The following is a 23054-nucleotide window of genomic DNA, read 5'->3' as shown; positions in this document are numbered from 1 at the left end:
TTGGGTAGCAAAATAACTGATGATGGTCGAAGTAGAGAGGATATAAAATGTAGACTGGCAATGGCAAGGAAAGCGTTTCTGAAGAAGAGAAATTTGTTAACATCGAGTATAGATTTAAGTGTCAGGAAGTCATTTCTGAAAGTATTTGTATGGAGTGTAGCCATGTATGGAAGTGAAACATGGACGGTAAATAGTTTGGACAAGAAGAGAATAGAAGCTTTCGAAATGTGGTGCTACAGAAGAATGCTGAAGATTAGGTGGGTAGATCACATAACTAATGAGGAAGTATTGAATAGGATTGGGGAGAAGAGAAGTTTGTGGCACAACTTGACCAGAAGAAGGGATCGGTTGGTAGGACATGTTCTGAGGCATCAACGGATCACCAATTTAGTATTGGAGGGCAGCGTGGAGGGTACAAATCGTAGGGGGAGACCAAGAGATGAATACACTAAGCAGATTCAGAAGGATGTAGGTTGCAGTAGGTACTGGGAGATGAAGAAGCTTGCACAGGATAGAGTAGCATGGAGAGCTGCATCAAACCAGTCTCAGGACTGAAGACCACAACAACAACAACAACAACAACCCCTAAGACGGCGAAGTCCAGCAAAATTCCCTGGTCATTATTTCAAATTTAAGCGACCATCGCCGGAGCATTGGTGATGAAAACGTGTCGCATGCACAGGGACAAAGAGACCATTTCTCCGCCGGGGCGATGCTGCACCAACGCTTCGTTTCCACCCCCTGTCACGCTAGCTACGCGAATCTATTTGTTAACTGCCGACACACACCGAGGTGCGGCATCCGAGTCTGGAGACAGCCCGGAGAGCCACTCTCCAGCCCACACAGATTCTGAACGAGTCTGTATCTCGATAGTCGTCATGCGACAGTTACTGCAATTTTGTTACAACTGTTACCTTCCATTTTGCTCTGATTGTTGCCAGCGTCATATTTAAAGTACCAGGGAAGCAGGTTGCTAGCCTTACTTGCCCCGAGTCCCATTGGGTTTTACCCCTAATGGCTGAGGGACTAACCGGTGGATTTGGTAGTCTTTGCCGTATGAGCACAAAGGTGACCACGACTCAGAATATGTCCGAGATGCCCAGCCTTATTCCAAAGTAACTGGTATCCCGACTGTCGGGACCACTTACTTGGCCACTCATACGCCACAGGTCTTAAATGGCTACACAGGATAATTGAAATGGCATGGGAGTCGGGACAGGTTCCATCAGACTGGACAAAAGCAGTAATCACACCAATCTTTAAACATGGAAACAGAAAAGATTGTAACAACTACAGAGGTATCTCTTTAAGCAGCGTTGTGGGTAAAATCTTCTCAGGTATTGTTGAAAGGAAAGTACGAGTATTAGTTGAGGACCAATTGGATGAAAATCAGTGTGGGTTTAGGCCTCTTAGAGGTTGTCAGGACCAGATCTTTAGCTTACGGCAAATAATGGAGAAGTGTTATGAGTGGAACAGGGAATTGTATCTATGCTTTATAGATCTAGAAAAGGCATATGACCGGGTTCCTAGGAGGAAGTTATTGTCTGTTCTACAAGATTATGGAATAGGAGGCAAACTTTTGCAGGCAATTAAAGGTCTTTACATGGATAGTCAGGCAGCAGTTAGAGTTGACGGTAAATTGAGTTCATGGTTCAGAGTTGTTTCAGGGGTAAGACAAGGCTGCAACCTGTCTCCACTGTTGTTCATATTATTTATGGATCATATGTTGAAAACAATAGACTGGCTGGGTGAGATTAAGATATGTGAACACAAAATAAGCAGTCTTGCATATGCAGATGACTTAGTTGTGATGGCAGATTCGATTGAAAGTTTGCAAAGTAATATTTCAGAGCTAGATCAGAAATGTAAGGACTATGGTATGAAGATTAGCATCTCCAAAACGAAAGTAATGTCAGTGGGAAAGAAATATAGACGGATTGAGTGCCAAATAGGAGGAACAAAGTTAGAACAGGTGGACGGTTTCAAGTACTTAGGATGCATATTCTCACAGGATGGCAACATCGTGAAAGAACTGGAAGCGAGGTGTAGCAAAGCTAATGCAGTGAGCGCTCAGCTACGATCTACTCTCTTCTGCAAGAAGGAAGTCAGTACCAAGACTAAGTTATCTGTGCACCGTTCAATCTTTCGACCAACTTTGTTGTATGGGAGCGAAAGCTAGGTGGATTCAGGTTACCTTATCAACAAGGTTGAGGTTACGGATATGAAAGTAGCTAGGATGATTGCAGGTACTAGTAGATGGGAACAATGGCAGGAGGGTGTCCACAATGAGGAAATCAAAGAAAAACTGGGAATGAACTCTATAGATGTAGCAGTCAGGGCGAACAGGCTTAGATGGTGGGGTCATGTTACACGCATGGGAGAAGCAAGGTTACCCAAGAGACTCATGGATTCAGCAGTAGAGGGTAGGAGGAGTCAGGGCAGACCGAGGAGAAGGTACCTGGATTCGGTTAAGAATGATTTTGAAGTAATAGGTTTAACATCAGAAGAGGCACCAATGTTAGCACTGAATAGGGGATCATGGAGGAACTGTATAAGGGGGGCTATGCTCCAGACTGAACGCTGAAAGGCATAATCAGTCTTAAATGATGATGATGATGATGATGATGATGTTACCTTCCATAACTTTAGGAGAAGCCTTGTGTTTAGCCCTCGGAAGCGGGCCGCAACTACGGATGTTACGACTGTGCTACCGCGGCATGTGTACTGTGAAGTATCGACGTTGCATATCCACATTTTGTAACGTGGTAAGCTCTAACGTCTGACCCCTGTTTTATGTGGTAGTGTTCGTTACCCGTGGCAGGCTTCTTTCAATCTGGGTTACCCTCCGCACTCTCTCTAGGGAGTGGACTTAATTGTGATATTGTATCTTGTAACCTCCCCCTCACTTATCGACCTTAATGACAGTGAAAAATTAAACCGCGTGTATCTAATGGAAATTTGGGAAAAGCAATCGTCACCGAAGTCAATTTGTCGGTAAAGAGGGAGGAAAGGGTTACATCCAAATGAAAGTAAAAATGCAAATGAAACTGGTGGAAATTAATTTTGAAAAGGGGTAAAGTTAATAAAGAAAGTAAATGTGCAGCTGTTACGTTAAAAATTAACTAGTGGTAATTAGATATTTGAGATTTGGGGTACATTACGGTCGCCAGTCCTAAGGACAATTACTATAGTAACTGAAAAAGAAAGGTTATTACACATATAATTAGCACTAGAAGCGTGGCAACTGAAGGTTGACACGTGTAGTGTGAAAACTGAAAGTTTGTCAGAAGTAATAAATTTCGCTACACTCTGACTTAATTTAGCAAAAGAAGTAATAAAACCGGAAAATCGAAAGTTAATTTAGTGACTGAAGTTAATAGTGAGCTTTCTTTCTGAAGCACATCGAAATTCAGTAAAATACGGTAACAAAACTCGCACTCATAATTTGTGCTTGTGTAATCTAAATATTGTAGCCAGCTATGAATACTTTCACTGAACCTTGAAATTAAAGCAGTGAAATGCTATAATATTACTTTAATGCTGGCGTTTGAATTTCAACGACACTCGGGTTCATTCCGGAAAAGTTAAGGACCCTGCTTGGTAATGCAATTGGGACAATGAGCAACAAATGTTCATGCTAAGTTGCTGTAATTATAGCTACGAAAATGGTACAGTTTGAAAAGCTGAGGTCTGCCATACAGTTCTAAAACTTTATGTGCTTCCAGTCTTCCTTGTTGGTTGATTGAAGGTTTGAAGCCGTCGATCGAGGAGGTGGCGACAGTCACTCATTGTCGGCCGTCGCTGTTGCAGAAGATGGATGTTGGCGCGCCTTCTTCTCGACACGGTCACCAGGCGAAACGGGCTCTTGATGTGCGCCAGCTAATGCTTCCCGTCCGCGACACCATGTCAGAAACTATCATAGGAAGTCGAGCGCAATTACATGCTGCCCAACCCCGAAAGCGCGGCAACTCGCGGGAGCGTCACACAACACACCTGCTCCACCGCACTACCCCAGCCAGACTCTCTCTCTGCCCGCGCTCCACGCGACAGAGTTAACACTACCAAAGATCCTAAACACTTTGGTTCTCCACACGACCTATCGATGTATTCGTTCGATAGCGTAGTTTTCCCTAGGCCAGACCCAGCGTATAAATACAAATAATATTCACAAAACAAACCAACATAAATGCATAAATATATATATACAAACAGTAAAACAATTACAATATATAAAGAGACAGAAATGTCATATCTTCAGGTGACAAAATAAGGAAAAAAATTTGCAGTGCAATAGATGGAAATAGGAGGATATGCATTTCCGGCGTTACAATCTGTTTATCGAACTGTGGTACAGCAAGAAAATTGCTCTCCAAGAGGCTGTTATTTGTGAGCGATACCTTAGCGAAGACATTGTGGTAGGGCTTCATCGTAAGTTCTGAATGTACGATTTCATTACCAGAATATACGGACTGTTGGTGCTCTGTAGCTCCCATACTGCCCCTCTTTTGTTTAATTGATTTATCACTAGACAAAAAGCATCTGTAGTGCAGAGTAAGTCCAACACTACTACAGTCCAGGGACATAAGATGTTGAAGAGTGGTCTCAAATGGAACAATGACTGTTAGTACATATCCGCATATCCGAAAGTCATTTATTACCTCTTTTCATAGTCTGCAAAGCTCGCCCCCGGTGGTTGAGCGGTCAGCGCGACAGATTGTCAATCATAAGGGCCCGGGTTCGATTCCCGGCTGGGTTGGAGATATTCTCCGCTCAGGAACTGGGTGTTGTGTAATGCTAATTATTATCATTTCATCCCCATCGACGCGCAAGTCGCCGAAGTGGCGTCAAATCGAAAGACTTGCACCCGGCGAACGGCATACCCGACTGGAGGCTACAGTCACACGACATAGTCTGCGAAAAAAATATCAGCTGCAATAGCTTACCATTCGAAAAACTAGTGCCACCTACGGCCTGTCTCGCCAAAAGGGGTCACAATCAAAGCTTACCTCGTCAGAAAAGAGACTGAGGAAACATAATCTGTGTGAAAAACACCCGCCTGGATCATAAAAGCACTTTCTGTATACTGTATAACCTATTTCGGTTCTCTTCAAAATCCATAATCAATTGTTGTGGCCCGCGTGTTGATCCTACTGCAAGCGGTACGTGGATCACAAGATCTGATGATGCCTTCCGAGGACGGCGGTATCGCCCATAATAAAAAAGTGGCTTTGTGATCCATACGGTGAAAAAACAGTCACAAATTTGAAGGATGACGGATCATAAGACGCTATGCCACATAATTTTCTTAAAGTATTTTATTCGTACATGATTTCAGGAAAACTTTAGGTGCAGGCGCAAAAACTGTTTCTATCTTGCTATATTTCTGAAAGACGCTGACACTGTACAATATGTTCGAGGAATAACTAGCATATAGTCATAGAATGTATCATCACAGACATGTGATGGATATTGGACAAATATGACCCAGTACACTGCAAACGAAAGTGTACGCCGAGGAAGCGTAATAAGCCCCACTGAAGTCCTCGAGTCACACAAACGATTTATCAAATGGTCGAGATGGCTCTGAGCACTATGGGACCCAACTACTGTGGTCATAAGTCCCCTAGAACTTAGAACTACTTAAACCTAACTAACCTAAGGACATCACACACATCCATGCCCGAGGCAGGATTCGAACCTGCGACCTTAGCGGTCGCGCGGTTCCACACTTTAGCGCCTAGAACCGCTCGGCCGGCACAAACGATTTATCATATAGCGTCAGCAGCACTACCAGAATGTTCGCTGGCGATTGTGTAGTCTGCAGAAAAGTGTCGTCCATGGATGACCGCCTTGGTCTAATGAACAGCAGCTCTCTTTAAATGCGAGTAAATACGAGATATTGAACACAACAAAGGAAGATAACCGGCAACTTTAGTGGCGAGCATCAGAAATATCTCATATTGGTTAAATACACTCCTGGAAATTGAAATAAGAACACCGTGAATTCATTGTCCCAGGAAGGGGAAACTTTATTGACACATTCCTGGGGTCAGATACATCACATGATCACACTGACAGAACCACAGGCACATAGACACAGGCAACAGAGCATGCACAATGTCGGCACTAGTACAGTGTATATCCACCTTTCGCAGCAATGCAGGCTGCTATTCTCCCATGGAGACGATCGTAGAGATGCTGGATGTAGTCCTGTGGAACGGCTTGCCATGCCATATCCACCTGGCGCCTCAGTTGGACCAGCGTTCGTGCTGGACGTGTAGACCGCGTGAGACGACGCTTCATCCAGTCCCAAACATGCTCAATGGGGGACAGATCCGGAGATCTTGCTGGCCAGGGTAGTTGACTTACACCTACTAGAGCACGTTGGGTGGCACGGGATACATGCAGACGTGCATTGTCCTGTTGGAACAGCAAGTTCCCTTGCCGGTCTAGGAATGGTAGAACGATGGGTTCGATGACGGTTTGGATGTACCGTGCACTATTCAGTGTCCCCTCGACGATCACCAGTGGTGTACGGCCAGTGTAGGAGATCGCTCCCCACACCATGATGCCGGGTGTTGGCCCTGTGTGCCTCGGTCATATACAGTCCTGATTGTGGCGCTCACCTGCACGGCGCCAAACACGCATACGACCATCATTGGCACCAAGGCAGAAGCGGCTCTCATCGCTGAAGACGACACGTCTCCATTCGTCCCTCCATTCACGCCTGTCGCGACACCACTGGAGGCGGGCTGCACGATGTAGGGGCGTGAGCGGAAGACGGCCTAACGGTGTGCGGGACCGTAGCCCAGCTTCATGGAGACGGTTGCGAATGGTCCTCGCCGATACCCCAGGAGCAACAGTGTCCCTAATTTGCTGGGAAGTGGCGGTGCGGTCCCCTACGGCACTGCGTAGGGTCCTACGGTCTTGGCGTGCATCCGTGCGTCGCTGCGGTCCGGTCCCAGGTCGACGGGCACGTGCACCTTCCGCCGACCACTGGCGACAACATCGATGTACTGTGGAGACCTCACGCCCCACGTGTTGAGCAATTCGGCGGTACGTCCACCCGGCCTCCCGCATGCCCACTATACGCCCTCGCTCAAAGTCCGTCAACTGCACATACGGTTCACGTCCACGCTGTCGCGGCATGCTACCAATGTTAAAGACTGCGATGGAGCTCCGTATGCCACGGCAAGCTGGCTGACACTGACGGCGGCGGTGCACAAATGCTGCGCAGCTAGCGCCATTCGACGGCCAACACCGCGGTTCCTGGTGTGTCCGCTGTGCCGTGCCTGTGGTCATTGCTTGTACAGCCCTCTCGCAGTGTCCGGAGCAAGTATGGTGGGTCTGACACACCGGTGTCAATGTGTTCTTTTTTCCATTTCCAGGAGTGTATTTCGGGCTAACACCGCTGTCAAGGGCGGGCGAACTCGCGATTCTAACCTGTCACCATGTCCCCTTCTTTCAGTGGCTTCATTTTGATACAGTATAGTGGAGCTTGCAGCCAGCACAACGCTCTTTCAGCCATTGACAGGTTTATAAAACCCATGTGCGCTACTTCTGCGAGGTGCCGGGGCAAGCAGTGTATTTAACACTAAATTCTTCTAGAATCTGCATATGTAAATGATGCTCTAAGCCCCCCCTATTCAAACTCCGACTTTTGCTGTTGCACACGGATTAAAAAATACGCGAACTGACTCTAATCAACCCTGCCAGTGGAGTAGAAGAGAGTTTGGCACCTGCAATAATTTAATTTGATAAATAAGTTAAATAAACGAAGGTTTCATTAACATAGTGAGGAATGATAGGGTTGCTCTACCGATTAACAGAATGAAGGTTCTGTCCAAAATAACAATATGATTTATTAAGACTAAACACAAAATAATAAACAAAAACACATGAAACATTTACAATACATCAAATTTCCTCAAATTGGATACTCAAACAAACGCTGTGAATGTGAAGTTGTCCCTAAACTAGATTGTGAGGATTATGACGAAGTGGTATGTGCAGCCAATTCCTTGCAACTCAAATCTTAGAGAAAACACATAGCCAACCCAACATTAATTGCTGCTACCCAAGACAGAACAAAGTTAGAATAAGACGAACAGGCGCGCTCTGCTGAGCTCTGATTATCACCTAGGAAAATCCCTGTCTTCCGGTGCTGTGGACATACCTTACCAAACTGTCTTCTTAACTGCCAGAACACGATCTGGCGTACCGGAGGCGATGGCTGGTTGCTTCGACGTCCTCAACCGAAAGACGAGAGCCGACTACCCCCAAGAGCACCCGTACAAAACCGAACACAGAACATTCCCGCCCCCACAACAGTGGCCGTGGTTAACCGTTCCAATCAGCAACCCGAAAACCGGCGGATAATTCCACTCCATTGCCGGAACACTACCATTCCACCAATGGAGATTCTTGGCGCCAATTTCTGCGCCGATTTTGCTACATCACGGAGCTATGCCCTGAGCAAGCCAATCACAGTTACGATTTTGCAGAAAGCGCGGGAATTTGCCCGCCACAACTGCCTGGGTACACAAGTCATTCCCACGCCTCGCTGGTAGCCCGCCAGAAAGTGTTTTCGTTACGTCTCTGCGAAGTAACGCAACCTCTAGCCCAGCTGCTACTTCAGGCCCTTGCGGGCGTGCCTCTTGACAATGTCGGCGTCTGGAAAGCATTCACTCGACTCTCTCACACCCGTTGGCTTACCCTTTCAAAGTCAGCAGAGCCCGCCTGTCACCGGACCACCCGGGTGACGAGAGACGCTGCGTGGGAAGTCCGCGTGTGAAGGAATAGCAACTTTCCACCGCATGCAATTAGAGAGGAGAATCGTAAGATAGAAATATGAGAGGGGGCTCATGCCACCTCTCACTTCCAACTCAAGGATTTCCTCAGTTGGCCTCGCGACGTATTTCTGTTAACTCCAAAGGAAGATCCCTCAGAGGAATGCGAACTGAATTTCGTTTCACTGCATGGCAGTCAGACGCACTCATCACTCTCCTGCAGAGGTAGACAGATATGCTATCCTACCACTGTCCAGGCCTCTCGAGATGCGTCTTCGTCCTGGAATCTCAGTGACTGGAGTAGAATTCAGAGATGAGTCTCGCTACGAATTGAGCGCCGATGAGCGGTGAAAACTTGCCTGGAGGCGCCCCGGACAGAAATAGGCTATCTTACGGCCACAAGGCCCGACAACGGAGACTGATGGTCTAGCATGCCATTTCTTTTCTTAGTATGACCCCGTTCATTGTCATCCGCGGCGTGCTTACAACACACCAGTACGACGTCGATTTTCTACGCCCCGTTTTGTTACTCTTCCTGGCAAGCCATCCTGCGCTTACATTTCAGCAAGTTAATGCCCGTCCGCACACTGCGAGAGTATCTACTGATTGTCTTCGTGCTTAACAAACCACACATTGCCCAACAAGACCGCCGGATCTCTCCCCAGCTGAGAACGTTTCGAGTATTATGGGCAGGGCCCTCCAACCAGCTCGGGATTTTGACCATCTGACGTGCCAACTGGACAGAGTTTGGTAGGATATCCCTCAGGGGGACATACAACAACAGTCTCAATCAATTCCAGGTCAAATACCAGCTTGCATAACGGCCAGAGAAGGACAAACGGGCTGGCCGCGGTGGTCTAGCGGTTCTGGCGCTCATTCCGGAACCGTGCGACTGCTACGGTCCCAGGTTCGAATCCTGCCTCGGGCATGGATGTGTGTGATGTATTTAGGTTAGTTAGGTTTAACTAGTACTAAGTTATAGGGGACTGATGACCATAGATGTTAAGTCCCATAGCGCTCAGAGCCATTTGAACCATTTGAGGACCAACGCGTTATTGACTTGCTCAATTTGTGAAGCTCTTTCTCTTGAATAAATAATCCAATATTTCTGAAATTGTGATCATTTGTTTGTCTGTACATGTCTATCACATCAACCGATTTCCGTCGCATTCTCGTAAATCCTGCGTGGTGGGTCCTTTTTTTTGTCTTAATGTAGTAGGACAAATACTAATAATTATAGCTGGGCCGCTGAAACAAGTCACTTCAAGGTCCCTCCTGAAGCGCCGTGTAGTTGGCAATGTAACTAACAAGTGAGGAAAGCGAGGCGCTGCTTCTCCTGAACCAACAACAACACCGCTTCCGGCGTCGACGCTACCACGTCGCCGGCTTCCGTGTAAAAATTGTATGTTAGCGCGCGAACGAGTGCTTTTGTGTTGTGTTGTGTTACCGTCTCGACTACAGTTTTTGTTTATTAAACAATGTCACCAAAATGATGTCGTTCACCAAGCGACAATCCGTTGCGCCATAAGGTGCCATTAAATAGTCAGGCTTTGGAATTGCTGCGGAGGACGCGTGAGTTTTACGAGCAACAAAAAGAATTTTTTTCTGTTCATGGGCATTCTTCGATTTCTGCTGATAAATTATAGAGAGTACCTCAAAAACTCTAGGATTCAGTAAAAAAAAATGGTTCAAATGGCTCTGAGCACTATGGGATTTACAGGGTGTTTAAAAAATGACCGGTATATTTGAAACGGCAATAAAAACTATACGAGCAGCGATAGAAATACACCGTTTGTTGCAATATGCTTGGGACAACAATACATTTTCAGGCGGACAAACTTTCGAAATTACAGCAGTTACAATTTTCAACAACAGATGGAGCTGCAAGTGATGTGAAAGATATAGAACACAACGCAGTCTGTGGGTGTGCCATTCTGTACGTCGTCTTTCTGCTGTAAGCGTGTGCTGTTCACAACGTGCAAGTGTGCTGTAGACAACATGGTTTATTCCTTAGAACAGAGGATTTTTCTGGTGTTGGAATTCCACCGCCTAGAACACAGTGTTGTTGCAACAAGACGAAGTTTTCGACGGAGGTTTAATGTAACCAAAGGACCGAAAAGCGATACAATAAAGGATCTGTTTGAAAAATTTCAACGGACTGGCAACGTGACGGATGAACGTGCTGGAAAGGTAGGGCGACCACGTACGGCAACCACAGAGGGCAACGCGCAGCTAGTGCAGCAGGTGATCCGACAGCGGCCTCGGGTTTCCATTCGCCGTGTTGCAGCTGCGGTCCAAATGACGGCAACGTCCACGTATCGTCTCGTGCGCCAGAGTTTACACCTCTATCTGTACAAAATTCAAACGCGGCAACCCCTCAGCGCCGCTACCATTGCTGCACGAGAGACATTCGCTAACGATATAGTGCACAGGATTGATGACGGCGATATGCATGTGGGCAGCATTTGGTTTACTGACAAAGCTTATTTTTACCTGGACGGCTTCGTCAGTAAACAAAACTGGCGCATATGGGGAACCGAAAAGCCCCATGTTGCAGTCCCATCGTCCCTGCATCCTCAAAAAGTACTGGTCTGGGCCGCCATTTCTTCCAAAGGAATCATTTGCTTATTTTTCAGATCCGAAACGATTACTGCATGACGCTATCTGGACATTCTTCGTGAATTTGTGGCGGTACAAACTGCCTTAGACGACACTGCGAACACCTCGTGGTTTATGCAAGATGGTGCCCGGCCACATCGCACGGCCGACGCCTTTAATTTCCTGAATGAATATTTCGATGATCGTGTGATTGCTTTGGGCTATCCGAAACATACAGGAGGCGGCGTGGATTGACCTCCCTATTCGCCAGACATGAACCCCTGTGACTTCTTTCTGTGGGGACACGTGAAAGACCAGGTGTACCGCCAGAATCCAGAAACAATTGAACAGCTGAAGCAGTACATCTCATCTGCATGTGAAGCCATTCCGCCAGACACGTTGTCAAAGGTTTCGGGTCATTACATTCAGAGACTACGCCATATTATTGCTACGCATGGTGGATATGTGGAAAATATCGTACTACAGAGTTTCCCAGACCGCAGCGCCATCTGTTGTTGAAAATTGTAACTACTGTAATTTCGAAAGTTTGTGTGCCTGAAAATGTACTGTTGTCCCAAGCATATTGCAACAAACGGTGTATTTCTATCGCTGCTCGTTTAGTTTTTATTGCCGTTTCAAATATACCGGTCATTTTTGAAACACCCTGTAACTTCTGAGGTCATCAGTCCCCTAGGAGTAGCCTGGGCCGGCCGCGGTGGCCGTGCGGTTCTGGCGCTGCCGTCCGGAACCGCGGGACTGCTACGGTCGCAAGTTCGAATCCTGCCTCGGGCATGGGTGTGTGTGATGTCCTTAGGTTAGTTAGGTTTAAGTAGTTCTAAGTTCTAGGGGACTTATGACCTAAGATGTTGAGTCCGATAGTGCTCAGAGCCATTTGAACCATTTTGAACCCCTAGGAGTTAGAACTACTTAAACCTAACTAACGTAAGGACATCTCACACATCCATGCCCAAGGCAGGATTCGAACCTGCGGCCTTAGCGGTCGCGCGGTTCCAGACTGTAGCGCCTAGAACCGCTCGGCCACTCCGGCCGGCTAGGATTCAGTCAAAGAACAGTTGTAAGGAAAGGGGTGCTACTTCATTATTTGCAAGACACTGAAGTAAACAGTGTGGAAGAGACCCCCTGTGGGATAAACAGTGTGTTTTTAAGTACTCCGAGAGAGAAAAAGAAAGAGGCCTCGTCCTGTTACAGATATTGATTCTTTCCAACCCGATGCAATTCGTCGGCACATCTATGGATACTATAAAAAGAGAGAATACCCCACAATAGCGAAGTTGCTAATTTCCTTAAAAGAAAGCGAACCTTTCTCAGGGGGAAAACGTCACGTATGATGATATTAAAAAGTATGGGCTTACGTTTTAAAAAGTTAGACGGACGATAACTGTTACTTGAATACTGTTTTACATAGGGCTGTCCCAACACTTTTCCTAAGATAGTGCAGATATAGCTGACGGCTTAACGCCACAGCTAGCTGTAAGTCGCCATTCATTTCTGTAACAGCAGCTCTATGCGCTACAAAGAAAACATGCGTCACTTGTAGCCAACCTCGTCGAAGAGGGCACAGCTTAGCATGGGAATGAGTGGTGAATCAGTTGTTGATCCCCTCGCTACAAATCTGTACTCTTCACATTATTTCACGAAACTGAGGAATGACTGAGCTGCAGATTTTAAATATACACCAATACTCTGCAAACCACTCCTCGGATTACGGCCTAGGGTACTTCTCGTCGCTATTAGTCACCCGTTTCTCTGTACCATCCTCGATTGGTGAGTGGGCATAACGACTATTTACTTTATCACTAGTTTTATTTATTCGTCAATTTTTACATATTACAACAGTAAATCTCTCCATGACGTACATCGCCTCTGCAGCGTCCGTCATTGGAGTTGGTTGAACACCTCAATAACGCTCTCACGAATACTAAACGATCACGTGACAAAGCACGTCACTCTGAATTTTATCTTCTGTATCTCTTCTGTGAATTCGAGCTGGTAAATGACCCAGAAAGATGAACAGTACTCAAGAATCGATCGATCAAATGTTTTGTAAGCCAATTCTTTGTAATGGGTAAATCTGTCATGAGAATCTCAGTGGAAGGGGCTATCTCAATTCAACAACATATTCGCCGTGAGTGTCGATGAGGTCATCCAATTTGGTCTCCTTTCATGACTATGTATTTTTGGATTCTTTTATGATGACTTACTTCAATAAAATCTGTGGTGTCACCGCCAGACACCACACTTGCTAGGTGGTAGCCTTTAAATCGGCCGCGGTACGCTAGTATACGTCGGACCCGCGTGTCGCCACTATCAGTGATTGCAGACCGAGCGCCGCCACACGGCAGGTCTAGAGAGACTTCCTAGCACTCGCCCCAGTTGTACAGCCGACTTTTCTAGCGATGGTTCACTGTCAAATTACGCTCTCATTTGCCGAGACGATAGTTAGCATAGCCTGCAGCTACGTCATTTGCTACGACCTAGCAAGGCGCCATTATCATTTGCTATTTATCTTGTGATGCATGTACCGTCAGACCGATGTTCACCAATTATGGATTAAAGTTAAGTATTCCCAGGTAGACAGAGGAAGTTATGTTGAAGAAAGAAACAAAGCCAAACAGATAATTGCAGCATCCAAGAAGAAATCGTGGGAAGGCTTTGGAAACAGGTTGGAGACTATGGGTCAAGCTGCTGGAAAACCATTCTGGAGTGTAATTAGCAGTCTTAGAGAGGGAGGTAAGAAGGAAATTACTAGTATTTTGGACAGGTCAGGAAAACTGCTGGTGAATCCTGTGGATGCCTTGGGCAGATGGAGGGAATATTTTGAAGAGTTGCTCAATGTAGGTGAAAATGCGATCAGTAATGTTTCAGATTTCGAGGTAGAAGGGGATAGGAATGATGATGGAAATAGGATCACATTTGAGGAAGAGGAAAAAATGGTCAATAGATTGTAGTGCAATAAAGCGGCTGGGGTGGATGAAATTAAGTCGGAACTCATCAAATACAGTGGAAAGTCAGGTCTTAAATGGCTACACAGGATAATTGAAATGGCCTGGGAGTCGGGACAGGTTCCATCAGACTGGACAAAAGCAGTAATCACACCAATCTTTAAACATGGAAACAGAAAAGATTGTAACAACTACAGAGGTATCTCTTTAATCAGCGTTGTGGGTAAAATGTTCTCAGGTATTGTTGAAAGGAAAGTGCGAGTATTAGTTGAGGACCAATTGGATGAAAATCAGTGTGGGTTTAGGCCTCTTAGAGGTTGTCAGGACCAGATCTTTAGCTTACGGCAAATAATGGAGAAGTGTTATGAGTGGAACACGGAATTGTATATATGCTTTATAGATCTAGAAAAGGCATATGACCGGGTTCCTAGGAGGAAGTTATTGTCTGTTCTACGAGATTATGGAATAGGAGGCAAACTTTTGCAAGCAATTAAAGGTCTTTACATGGATAGTCAGGCAGCAGTTAGAGTTGACGGTAAATTGAGTTCATGGTTCAGAGTAGTTGCAGGGGTAAGACAAGGCTGCAACCTGTCTCCACTGTTGTTCATATTATTTATGGATCATATGTTGAAAACAATAGACTGGCTGGGTGAGATTAAGATATGTGAACACAAAATAAGCAGTCTTGCATATGTGGATGACTTAGTTGTAATGGCAGATTCGATTGAAAGTTTGCAAAGTAATATTTCAGAGCTAGATCAGAAATGTAAGGACTACGGTATGAAGATTAGCATCTCCAAAACGAAAGTAATGTCAGTGGGAAGAACAAAGTTAGAACAGGTGGACGGTTCAAGTACTTAGGATGCATATTCTCACAGGATGGCAACATAGTGAAAGAACTGGAAGCGAGGTGTAGCAAAGCTAATGCAGTGAGCGCTCAGCTACGATCTACTCTCTTCTGCAAGAAGGAAGTCAGTACCAAGACTAAGTTATCTGTGCACCGTTCAATCTTTCGACCAACCTTGTTGTATGGGAGCGAAAGCTGGGTGGATTCAGGTTACCTTATCAACAAGGTTGAGGTTTGTGATTGGATTCAGGATTTCCTAGAAGAAAGAACACAACATGTCATTCTTAACGGTTCAAAATCTGCAGATGTAGAGGTAATTTCGGGAGTACCGCAAGGAAGCGTGATAGGACCTTTACTGTTTACAATATACATAAATGACTTAGTTGACAACATCGGTAGCTCCGTGAGGCTATTTGCAGATGACACGGTTGTCTACAAGAAAGTAGCAACATCAGAAGACTCGTACGTACTCCAGGAAGACCTGCAGAGGATTAATGCATGGTGCGACAGCTGGCAGCTTTCCCTAAACGTAGATAAATGTAATATAATGCGCATACATAGGGGCAGAAATCCATTCCAGTACGATTATGCCATAGGTGGTAAATCATTGGAAGCGGTAACGACCGTAAAATACTTAGGAGTTACTATCCGGAGCGATCTGAAGTGGAATGATCACATAAAACAAATAGTGGGAAAAGCAGGCGCCAGGTTGAGATTCATAGGAAGAATTCTAAGAAAATGTGACTCATCGACGAAAGAAGTAGCTTACAAAACGCTTGTTCGTCCGATTCTTGAGTATTGCTCATCAGTATGGGACCCTTACCAGGTTGGATTAATAGAAGAGATAGACATGATCCAGCGAAAAGCAGCGCGATTCGTCATGGGGACATTTAGTCAGCGCGAGAGCGTTACGGAGATGCTGAACAAGCTCCAGTGGCGGACGCTTCAAGAAAGGCGTTACGCAATACGGAGAGGTTTATTATCGAAATTACGAGAGAGCACATTCCGGGAAGAGATGGGCAACATATTACTACCGCCCACATATATCTCGCGTAATGATCACAACGAAAAGATCCGAGAAATTAGAGCAAATACGGAGACTTACAAGCAGTCGTTCTTCCCACGCACAATTCGTGAATGGAACAGGGAAGGGGGGATCAGATAGTGGTACAATAAGTACCCTCCGCCACACACCGTAAGGTGGCTCGCGGAGTATAGATGTAGATGTAGATGTAGATGAAAGTAGCTATGATGATTGCAGGTACTAGTAGATGGGAACAATGGCAGGAGTGTGTCCACAATGAGGAAATCAAAGAAAAACTTTGAATGAACTCTATAGATGTAGCAGTCAGGGCGAACAGGCTTAGATGGTGGGGTCATGTTACACGCATGGGAGAAGCAAGGTTACCCAAGAGACTCGTGGATTCAGCAGTAGAGGGTAGGAGGAGTCGGGGCAGACCGAGGGGAAGGTACCTGGATTCGGTCAAGAATTATTTTGAAGTAATAGGCTTAACATCAGAAGAGGCACCAATGTTAGCACTGAATAGGGGATCATGGAGGAACTGTATAAGGGGGGGCTATGCTCCAGACTGAACGCTGAAAGGCATAATCAGTCTTAAATGATGATGATGATGATGATGATTCCCGAAGCTACGTACTTTTCTTCCTACTATAAACTCCTATAACTGTTCCAGACCTCACGCCAGCCTGCGTGAGCTTTAACGCGTGCTTTTCGGCTACCCGTCATAGTGGCTTGGCTGTCTTGCCAAGTCACAACAAAATCTTCTCAGTTTACAAGCTGTGTCATTTCAAATGAAACCACTGGAGCTTTCGATAGGTGGCTCTGCCTTCGTCATTAGCCGCGCGGGGTAGCTACGCCGTCTGCTCCTTGTCACGGTCCGTGTGGCTCCCCCACGTCCGAGGTTCGAGTCCTCCCTCGGGCATAGGTGTGTGTGTTGTCCATAGCGCAAGTTAAAGATTTAGTAGTGTGTAGGCTTAGGGAGCGATGACCTCAGCAGTTTGGTCCCGTAAGACCTTACCTCAAATTTCCAAAATCCATCATCATTAGGAGTTAAAATTGCTGACTGCCGTGGCTGACATAGTGTTTTGCTTATATCGATACAATGTCAGCAGGTGGAACCTCCCTGAGAGAGCCGCAGGACGCATGTGCGGAAGGCGAGTTGGGCAGGTCCTAGCAGCTCTGTCCTGCCACGGGACAAAGACCCATGAGAAAGACAGGCTCGGCGTGTACGTCACAGCATGTGACCCTACAGGGCTTACGAGCGCCTTCAGCAGTCTCCGGCAGGGACCAGTAACTATTTTACATGTGTTTAATAATTCTCAAGTGCGCATTTAAATGCGTGCACGCTCTCGATAGCAGACTACGAAGTTAAGACCTTTAGTGAGCAACTTTTTCACTGACGTACGAATTCCCGTGGGCCCTGCGTGGAACCGAGCTTTCACGAAATCTGGTGGACAAGGCGACTAGTGTGACGTCACAAGTTCGTTGCGGGCCCCGTATTTTTTGTAGACCCCGCGTGGGACCGAGTGACGTCAGATAGCGCAGGAGTCCGGCGCCACATTTGGAACTGACGCTCCCATGTTCCTACAATCGTCAAGCCTCCCTCTTTACTTTCGTCCGATGTCCAGTTTTACTGAAGGCTTTACTTTAATAACTATGGTAATAAATTTAACACTGTTTTATGGGGCGGTACTTCATTTCTTGCGTTGTCACTTAGATGCTGGGAGACAGATGTATGGGTCAGAGTCATGAGCCAAAGTCTCGATAACCACAAAGCAGAACGATTCGCTGACGTCACGAACACACCTTCTGCTGAAGGTTCATTCTTCCTGTAGCCTACAGAAAATAAATAATCACTTTTACAATTACAGTATTTACTGATTTTTAAACATTAATACAAATTAAATCACCAAATAGTTACACCCAGGTTAAAGTAAAGGCCAGAAGAAGAGTAGTCGAAGAAATACCTGAAGATGAGCGTCTAGAATGGCGTGTTAGCAGTGACACTTGATGATAATGTGAACAAGCTGAGAGTTTTCCAGGTGATACAGTGTACGCTAGCACATACATCGTGTGGAAATGTTTTACCTTTAGTTGACCATTGCTGACAGATTCAGCGTAAACCAGGACGAGACGACGAATAAAGCAGAATCCAGTAACAGCTGCTCTGAGAAGACTGTGACGTAGCGAAGCTGTCGGTGATCTACTTGAGGTAACTCCCCCACAAGAAACTGGCGTGTGCTTGCCTTACTGCCTGAAAGCAAAGAAAAGGAAAAAAAAAAAGAAGCTGTGTTCCACGATGGAATTATCAGATTGAGACGGAAATCGATGAGTGTGATACGCATGTACAAACGAATTATTACAATTTCAGAAAAATTGAATGATTTGTTCATGAGAAAGACCTTGAAAAATTGAGCAAGTCAATAATGCGATGGTCCACCTCTGCTGCCCAGGGCGTCTCCAGTGTCTGCAGACATGTCTTTGCTTGTCATCGGGGATTTATATGAAGCGGGACTCATCACTGAAGACAGTTTTGGTCCAATAAGATTCCAGGAACTTCTGGAGACGCCCCAGACAGCGGTGAGATACCAACCCGACTGTCGCCCGTCGTAGATAACCAGGAGTGATGGTCCAAGGTGGCATTTCATTTCATAGCAGGACCCTTTGGTTGTCATGCGCGGCACTCTTACAGCACAGCAATATGTCGACGATATTCTACGCCCCGTTTTGTTGCCCCTCATGGCAAACCATACTGGGCTTACAGTTCAACAAGATTTCTACCGCTTGCCTCCATGCTTGGTAAATTCTATCTTGGGCAGCAAGGTCACCGGATATCTTCCCAATTGAGACCGTTTGGAACATTAAGGACAGGGCCTTCCAATAAACTAGAGATTTTGACGATCTAACGCGCCAATTGGGCAGAATCTGGGATTATATCCCTCAGAAAGGCATCCGACAACTCTATGAATCAAGGCTATGCTGAATAACTACTTGCATAAGGTCAGAGGTGAACCAACCCGTTGTTGACTTGCTCAATTTGAGAAGCTTTTTCTCTCAGTGAAACTTATGTGCCGTTTCCTGATGTTTCTTCTCTAGAGTGAGGTAGTGTTTTAATTGTGATCTCGCTCTGCTCATGTGACGATTATCTGATGTAATGGTGTTCCCAGTGAATGCGACGATCTGTTAGTTTTGGCCGGCCGCAGTGGTCGAGCGGTTCTAGGAGCTTCAGTCAGGAACCGCGCTGCTGCTACGGTCGCAGGTTCGAATCCTACCTCGGGTATGGATGTGTGTGATGTCCTTAGGTTAGTTGGGATTCAAAAATGGTTCTAATGGCTCTGAGCACTATGGGACATAACATGTAAGGTCATCAGTCTTCTAGAACTTAGAACTACTTAAACCTTACTAACCAAAGGACGTCACACACATCCATGCCCGAGGCTGGATTCGAACCTGCGACCGTAGCGGTCGCGCGGTTACAGATTGAAGCGCCTAGAACCGCTCGGCCACACCGGCCGGCTTAGTTACGATTAAGTAGTTCTTGGTCTAGGAGACTGATGACCTTTTATGTTAAGTACCTTAGTGCTTAGAGACATTTGAACCATTTCGTTTGTCTTGTGTGACTTTACATTAATGTTTCATCGAGTTGTGTAATAAAAGTGGGCTATGTAGCCTGCTCAACATTTATGACAATGTGTCCTACCGGTTGGCGATCACAGGTAGGTGTCGGTGATCAGAAGATGGCCGACAACTTTAGCCGAAACTAGTAATCAATAAAAATAATAGCCGGCCGGTGTGGCCGTGCGGTTCTAAGCATGTCAGTTTGGAACCGCGTGACCGCTACGGTCGCAGGTTCGAATCCTGCCTCGGGCATGGATGTGTGTGCTGTCCTTAGGTTAGTTAGGTTTAAGTAGTTCTAAGTTCTAGGGGACTGATGACCTCAGTAGTTAAGTCCCATAGTGCTCAGAGCCATTTGAACCATTTGAATAAAAATAATAAATTGTGATCGCGACCAATAAAGGACTTTTTCTGAACCCAATAAATGTAAAAAAAGATGTAAGAACTCTGTTGCCACTACAGGGACAGCAGCTTCACCTTCGAAGGCCGGACAAACCTGACGGTGGTTGCGGTGCGCAACACAACGCAGATCGTGCTACACGCGACGGTCGGCGTCTCCTCCGTCACGGCATACGACGCCAGTGGCAGCCCCGTCAGCTCCAGCTACGAGCAGGGAGCTTTCCTGGTCGTCACGCTTGCAGAGCAGGTGAGGAGACCTCGACTTAGTGTAACTGGGCCCGTTTATATTTCCATTTGCACACTATGACTACCCCCGTCCCGCTCCCTCTCCCCCTCCCGCACCCCCTTCCTCTCCCCCATTCCCCTATCGTGAACGGTCTTGCCGATGTGGATACACCGATTCCCGTCAGATCACTGAAGGTAAGCGGCACACGGCGTGGGCATTACTTGGACGTCGTAACTGCCGTCTGCTTCACGTCTGCTGTGCAGCGAGCTACCTTAATTTAAGTATTAACTGTATTTTTCTTACTTCTCACTTCTTCTTCCGTGTGTATTTGCTTTTAGGAAGCTTTAATTGTCGGGTGCTATTAATAGTGTTCCATAGATTTCGTGTTTGTTTTGAATACAGTCAGAGAGAGTCCCTTTAGTCAACCATAGTGCCAGTAGTGCTAGTGTTTGTTTTCAATACAGTCCAGAGACAGGTAGAGCTATTTTAATTGTTTTCTACAAGAAGTGGCCAGCAACCACAGTTTAGTGAGTAAACAGCCGCCTTTAGAGAATTAGCAGTCTAGTTAAAGGTTGATTAACTCTCTTCAGTAAATTGATTCCTTAGGATGGATAGGATGTGTGACTGCTGTGTACGGACACAGGAGGCGCTGGCCACTGTTCGCGAACAGCTGAGCGTGTTGATGGCCGCGGTCAGCCGTCTTCAGGCTGCTGCCTCGGAGTGTAGCGGCAGTGGGGAGTCTGGTGCGTCGCAAGGTACACCCCAGGTGTTACATTCTTCACCCACAGTCCCTGCTGCCGAGACATCTTCGCGGGTACCGGGGCGGTTGGGCCACCCTCTCCCCAAGGGGAGTGGCGGGTTCAGCGGCGTTCGCGGCGCACGAGGCGGAGGGTCAATGTGGAGGCTGGCCGTGTGGCATCGCCCGCTCTGCCTGTGAGTGGACATGCAGCCGCTCCTTCAGCAAGGTCCGAGCAGGCACACGGGGGGAGGGGTTTATTAGTTATTGGGAGCTCCAACGTTAGGTAGGTGATGGAGCCCTTTAGGGAAATAGCGGAAAGGTCGGGGAAGAAGGCCAGTGTTCACTCTGTCTGCTTGCCGGGGGTCTCATCTGAGATGTGGAGGAGGCCCTGCCGGCGGCGATAGAGAGCACTGGGTGCACCCGACTGCAAATTGTTACTCATGTCGGCACCAATGACTCCTGCCGTCTGGGTTCAGAGGTCATCCTCAGTTCGTACAGGCGGTTGGCGGAACTGGTGAAGGCGGAAAGCCTCGCTCGCGGGGTGGAATCAGAGCTAAATATTTGTAGTATCGTTCCCAGAACCGATCGCGGTCCTCTGGTTTGAAGCCGAGTGGAAGGCTTAAACCAGAGGCTCAGACGATTCTGCGGAGATCTGAGGTGCAAATTTCTCGACCTCCGCTATCGGGTGGAGAAATGTAGGGTCCCCCTGAATAGGTCAGGCGTGCACTACACGCCGGAAGCGGCTACAAGGGTAGCGGAGTACGTGTGGAGTGCACATGGGTTTTTTTCAGGTTAGAGAATCCCCTCCCTAGGCCCGACAAGACGCCTCCTGAGACGCGGCAAGGTAGGAGTAGGCAAAATGCAACAGGGAATAACAATATTAATGTGCTAATAGTAAACTGCAGGAGCGTCTATAGAAAGGTCCCAGAACTGCTCTCATTAATAAACGGTCACAACGCCCATATAGTACTAGGGACAGAAAGATGGCTGAAACCAGACGTAAACAGTAATGAAATCCTAAACTCACATTGGAATGTATACCGCAGAGACAGGCTGAACAGTGAAGGGGGAGGCGTGTTTATAGCGATAAGAAGTGCAATAGTATCGAAGGAAATTGACGGAGATCCGAAATGTGAAATGATTTGGGTGAAGGTCACGGTTAAAGCAGGCTCAGACATGGTAATTGGATGTCTCTATATGCCCCCTGGCTCAGCAGCTGTTGTGGCTGAGCACCTGAAGGATAATTTGGAAAATATTTCGAGTAGATTTCCCCACCATGTTATAGTTCTGGCTGGAGATTTTAATTTGCCGGATATAGACTGGGAGACTCAAACGTTTATAACGGGTGGTAGGAACAAAGAATCCAGTGAAATTTTTTTAAGTGCTTTATCTGAAAACTACCTTGAGCAGTTAAACAGAGAACCGACTCGTGGCGATAACATATTAGACCTTCTGGTGACAAACAGACCCGAACTATTTGAAAAAGTTAACGCAGAACAGGGAATCAGCGATCATAAAGCGGTTACGGCATCGATGATTTCAGCCGTAAATAGGAATATTAAAAAGGGTAGGAAGATTTTTCTGTTTAGAAAAAGTGACAAAAAGCTGATTTCAGAGTACCTGTTGGCTCAACACAAAAGTTTTGTCTCAAGTACAGATAGTGTTGAGGATCAGTGGACAAAGTTCAAAACCGTCGTACATTATGCGTTAGATGAGTATGTGCCAAGCAAGATCGTAAGAGATGGAAAAGAGCCACCGTGGTACAACAACCGAGTTAGAAAACTGCTGCGGAAGCAAAGGGCACTTCACAGCAAACATAAACATAGCCAAAGCCTTGCAGAGAAACAAAAATTACGC

The 23054-nt window shown here is 46.4% G+C and overlaps 1 protein-coding gene across 1 annotated transcript in view; it reads left to right on the top strand.

Moving 5' to 3' along the window:
* Nucleotides 1-23054, top strand: part of LOC126175447 (aminopeptidase N-like) — a 184268-nt gene that overhangs the window by 21839 nt on the left and 139375 nt on the right. Inside the window, exon 3 of the mRNA XM_049922250.1 lies at nucleotides 20296-20479. Within this exon, the coding sequence (XP_049778207.1) occupies nucleotides 20296-20479 (184 nt within the window). The remainder of the gene's footprint in view (nucleotides 1-20295; nucleotides 20480-23054) is intronic.

Source organism: Schistocerca cancellata, chromosome 3, assembly GCF_023864275.1.
Source record: "Schistocerca cancellata isolate TAMUIC-IGC-003103 chromosome 3, iqSchCanc2.1, whole genome shotgun sequence".
NCBI classification, from domain to species: domain Eukaryota; kingdom Metazoa; phylum Arthropoda; class Insecta; order Orthoptera; family Acrididae; genus Schistocerca; species Schistocerca cancellata.
Note: the sequence above shows the minus strand (reverse complement) of the source record. Positions and strands in the feature narration are given on the sequence as shown.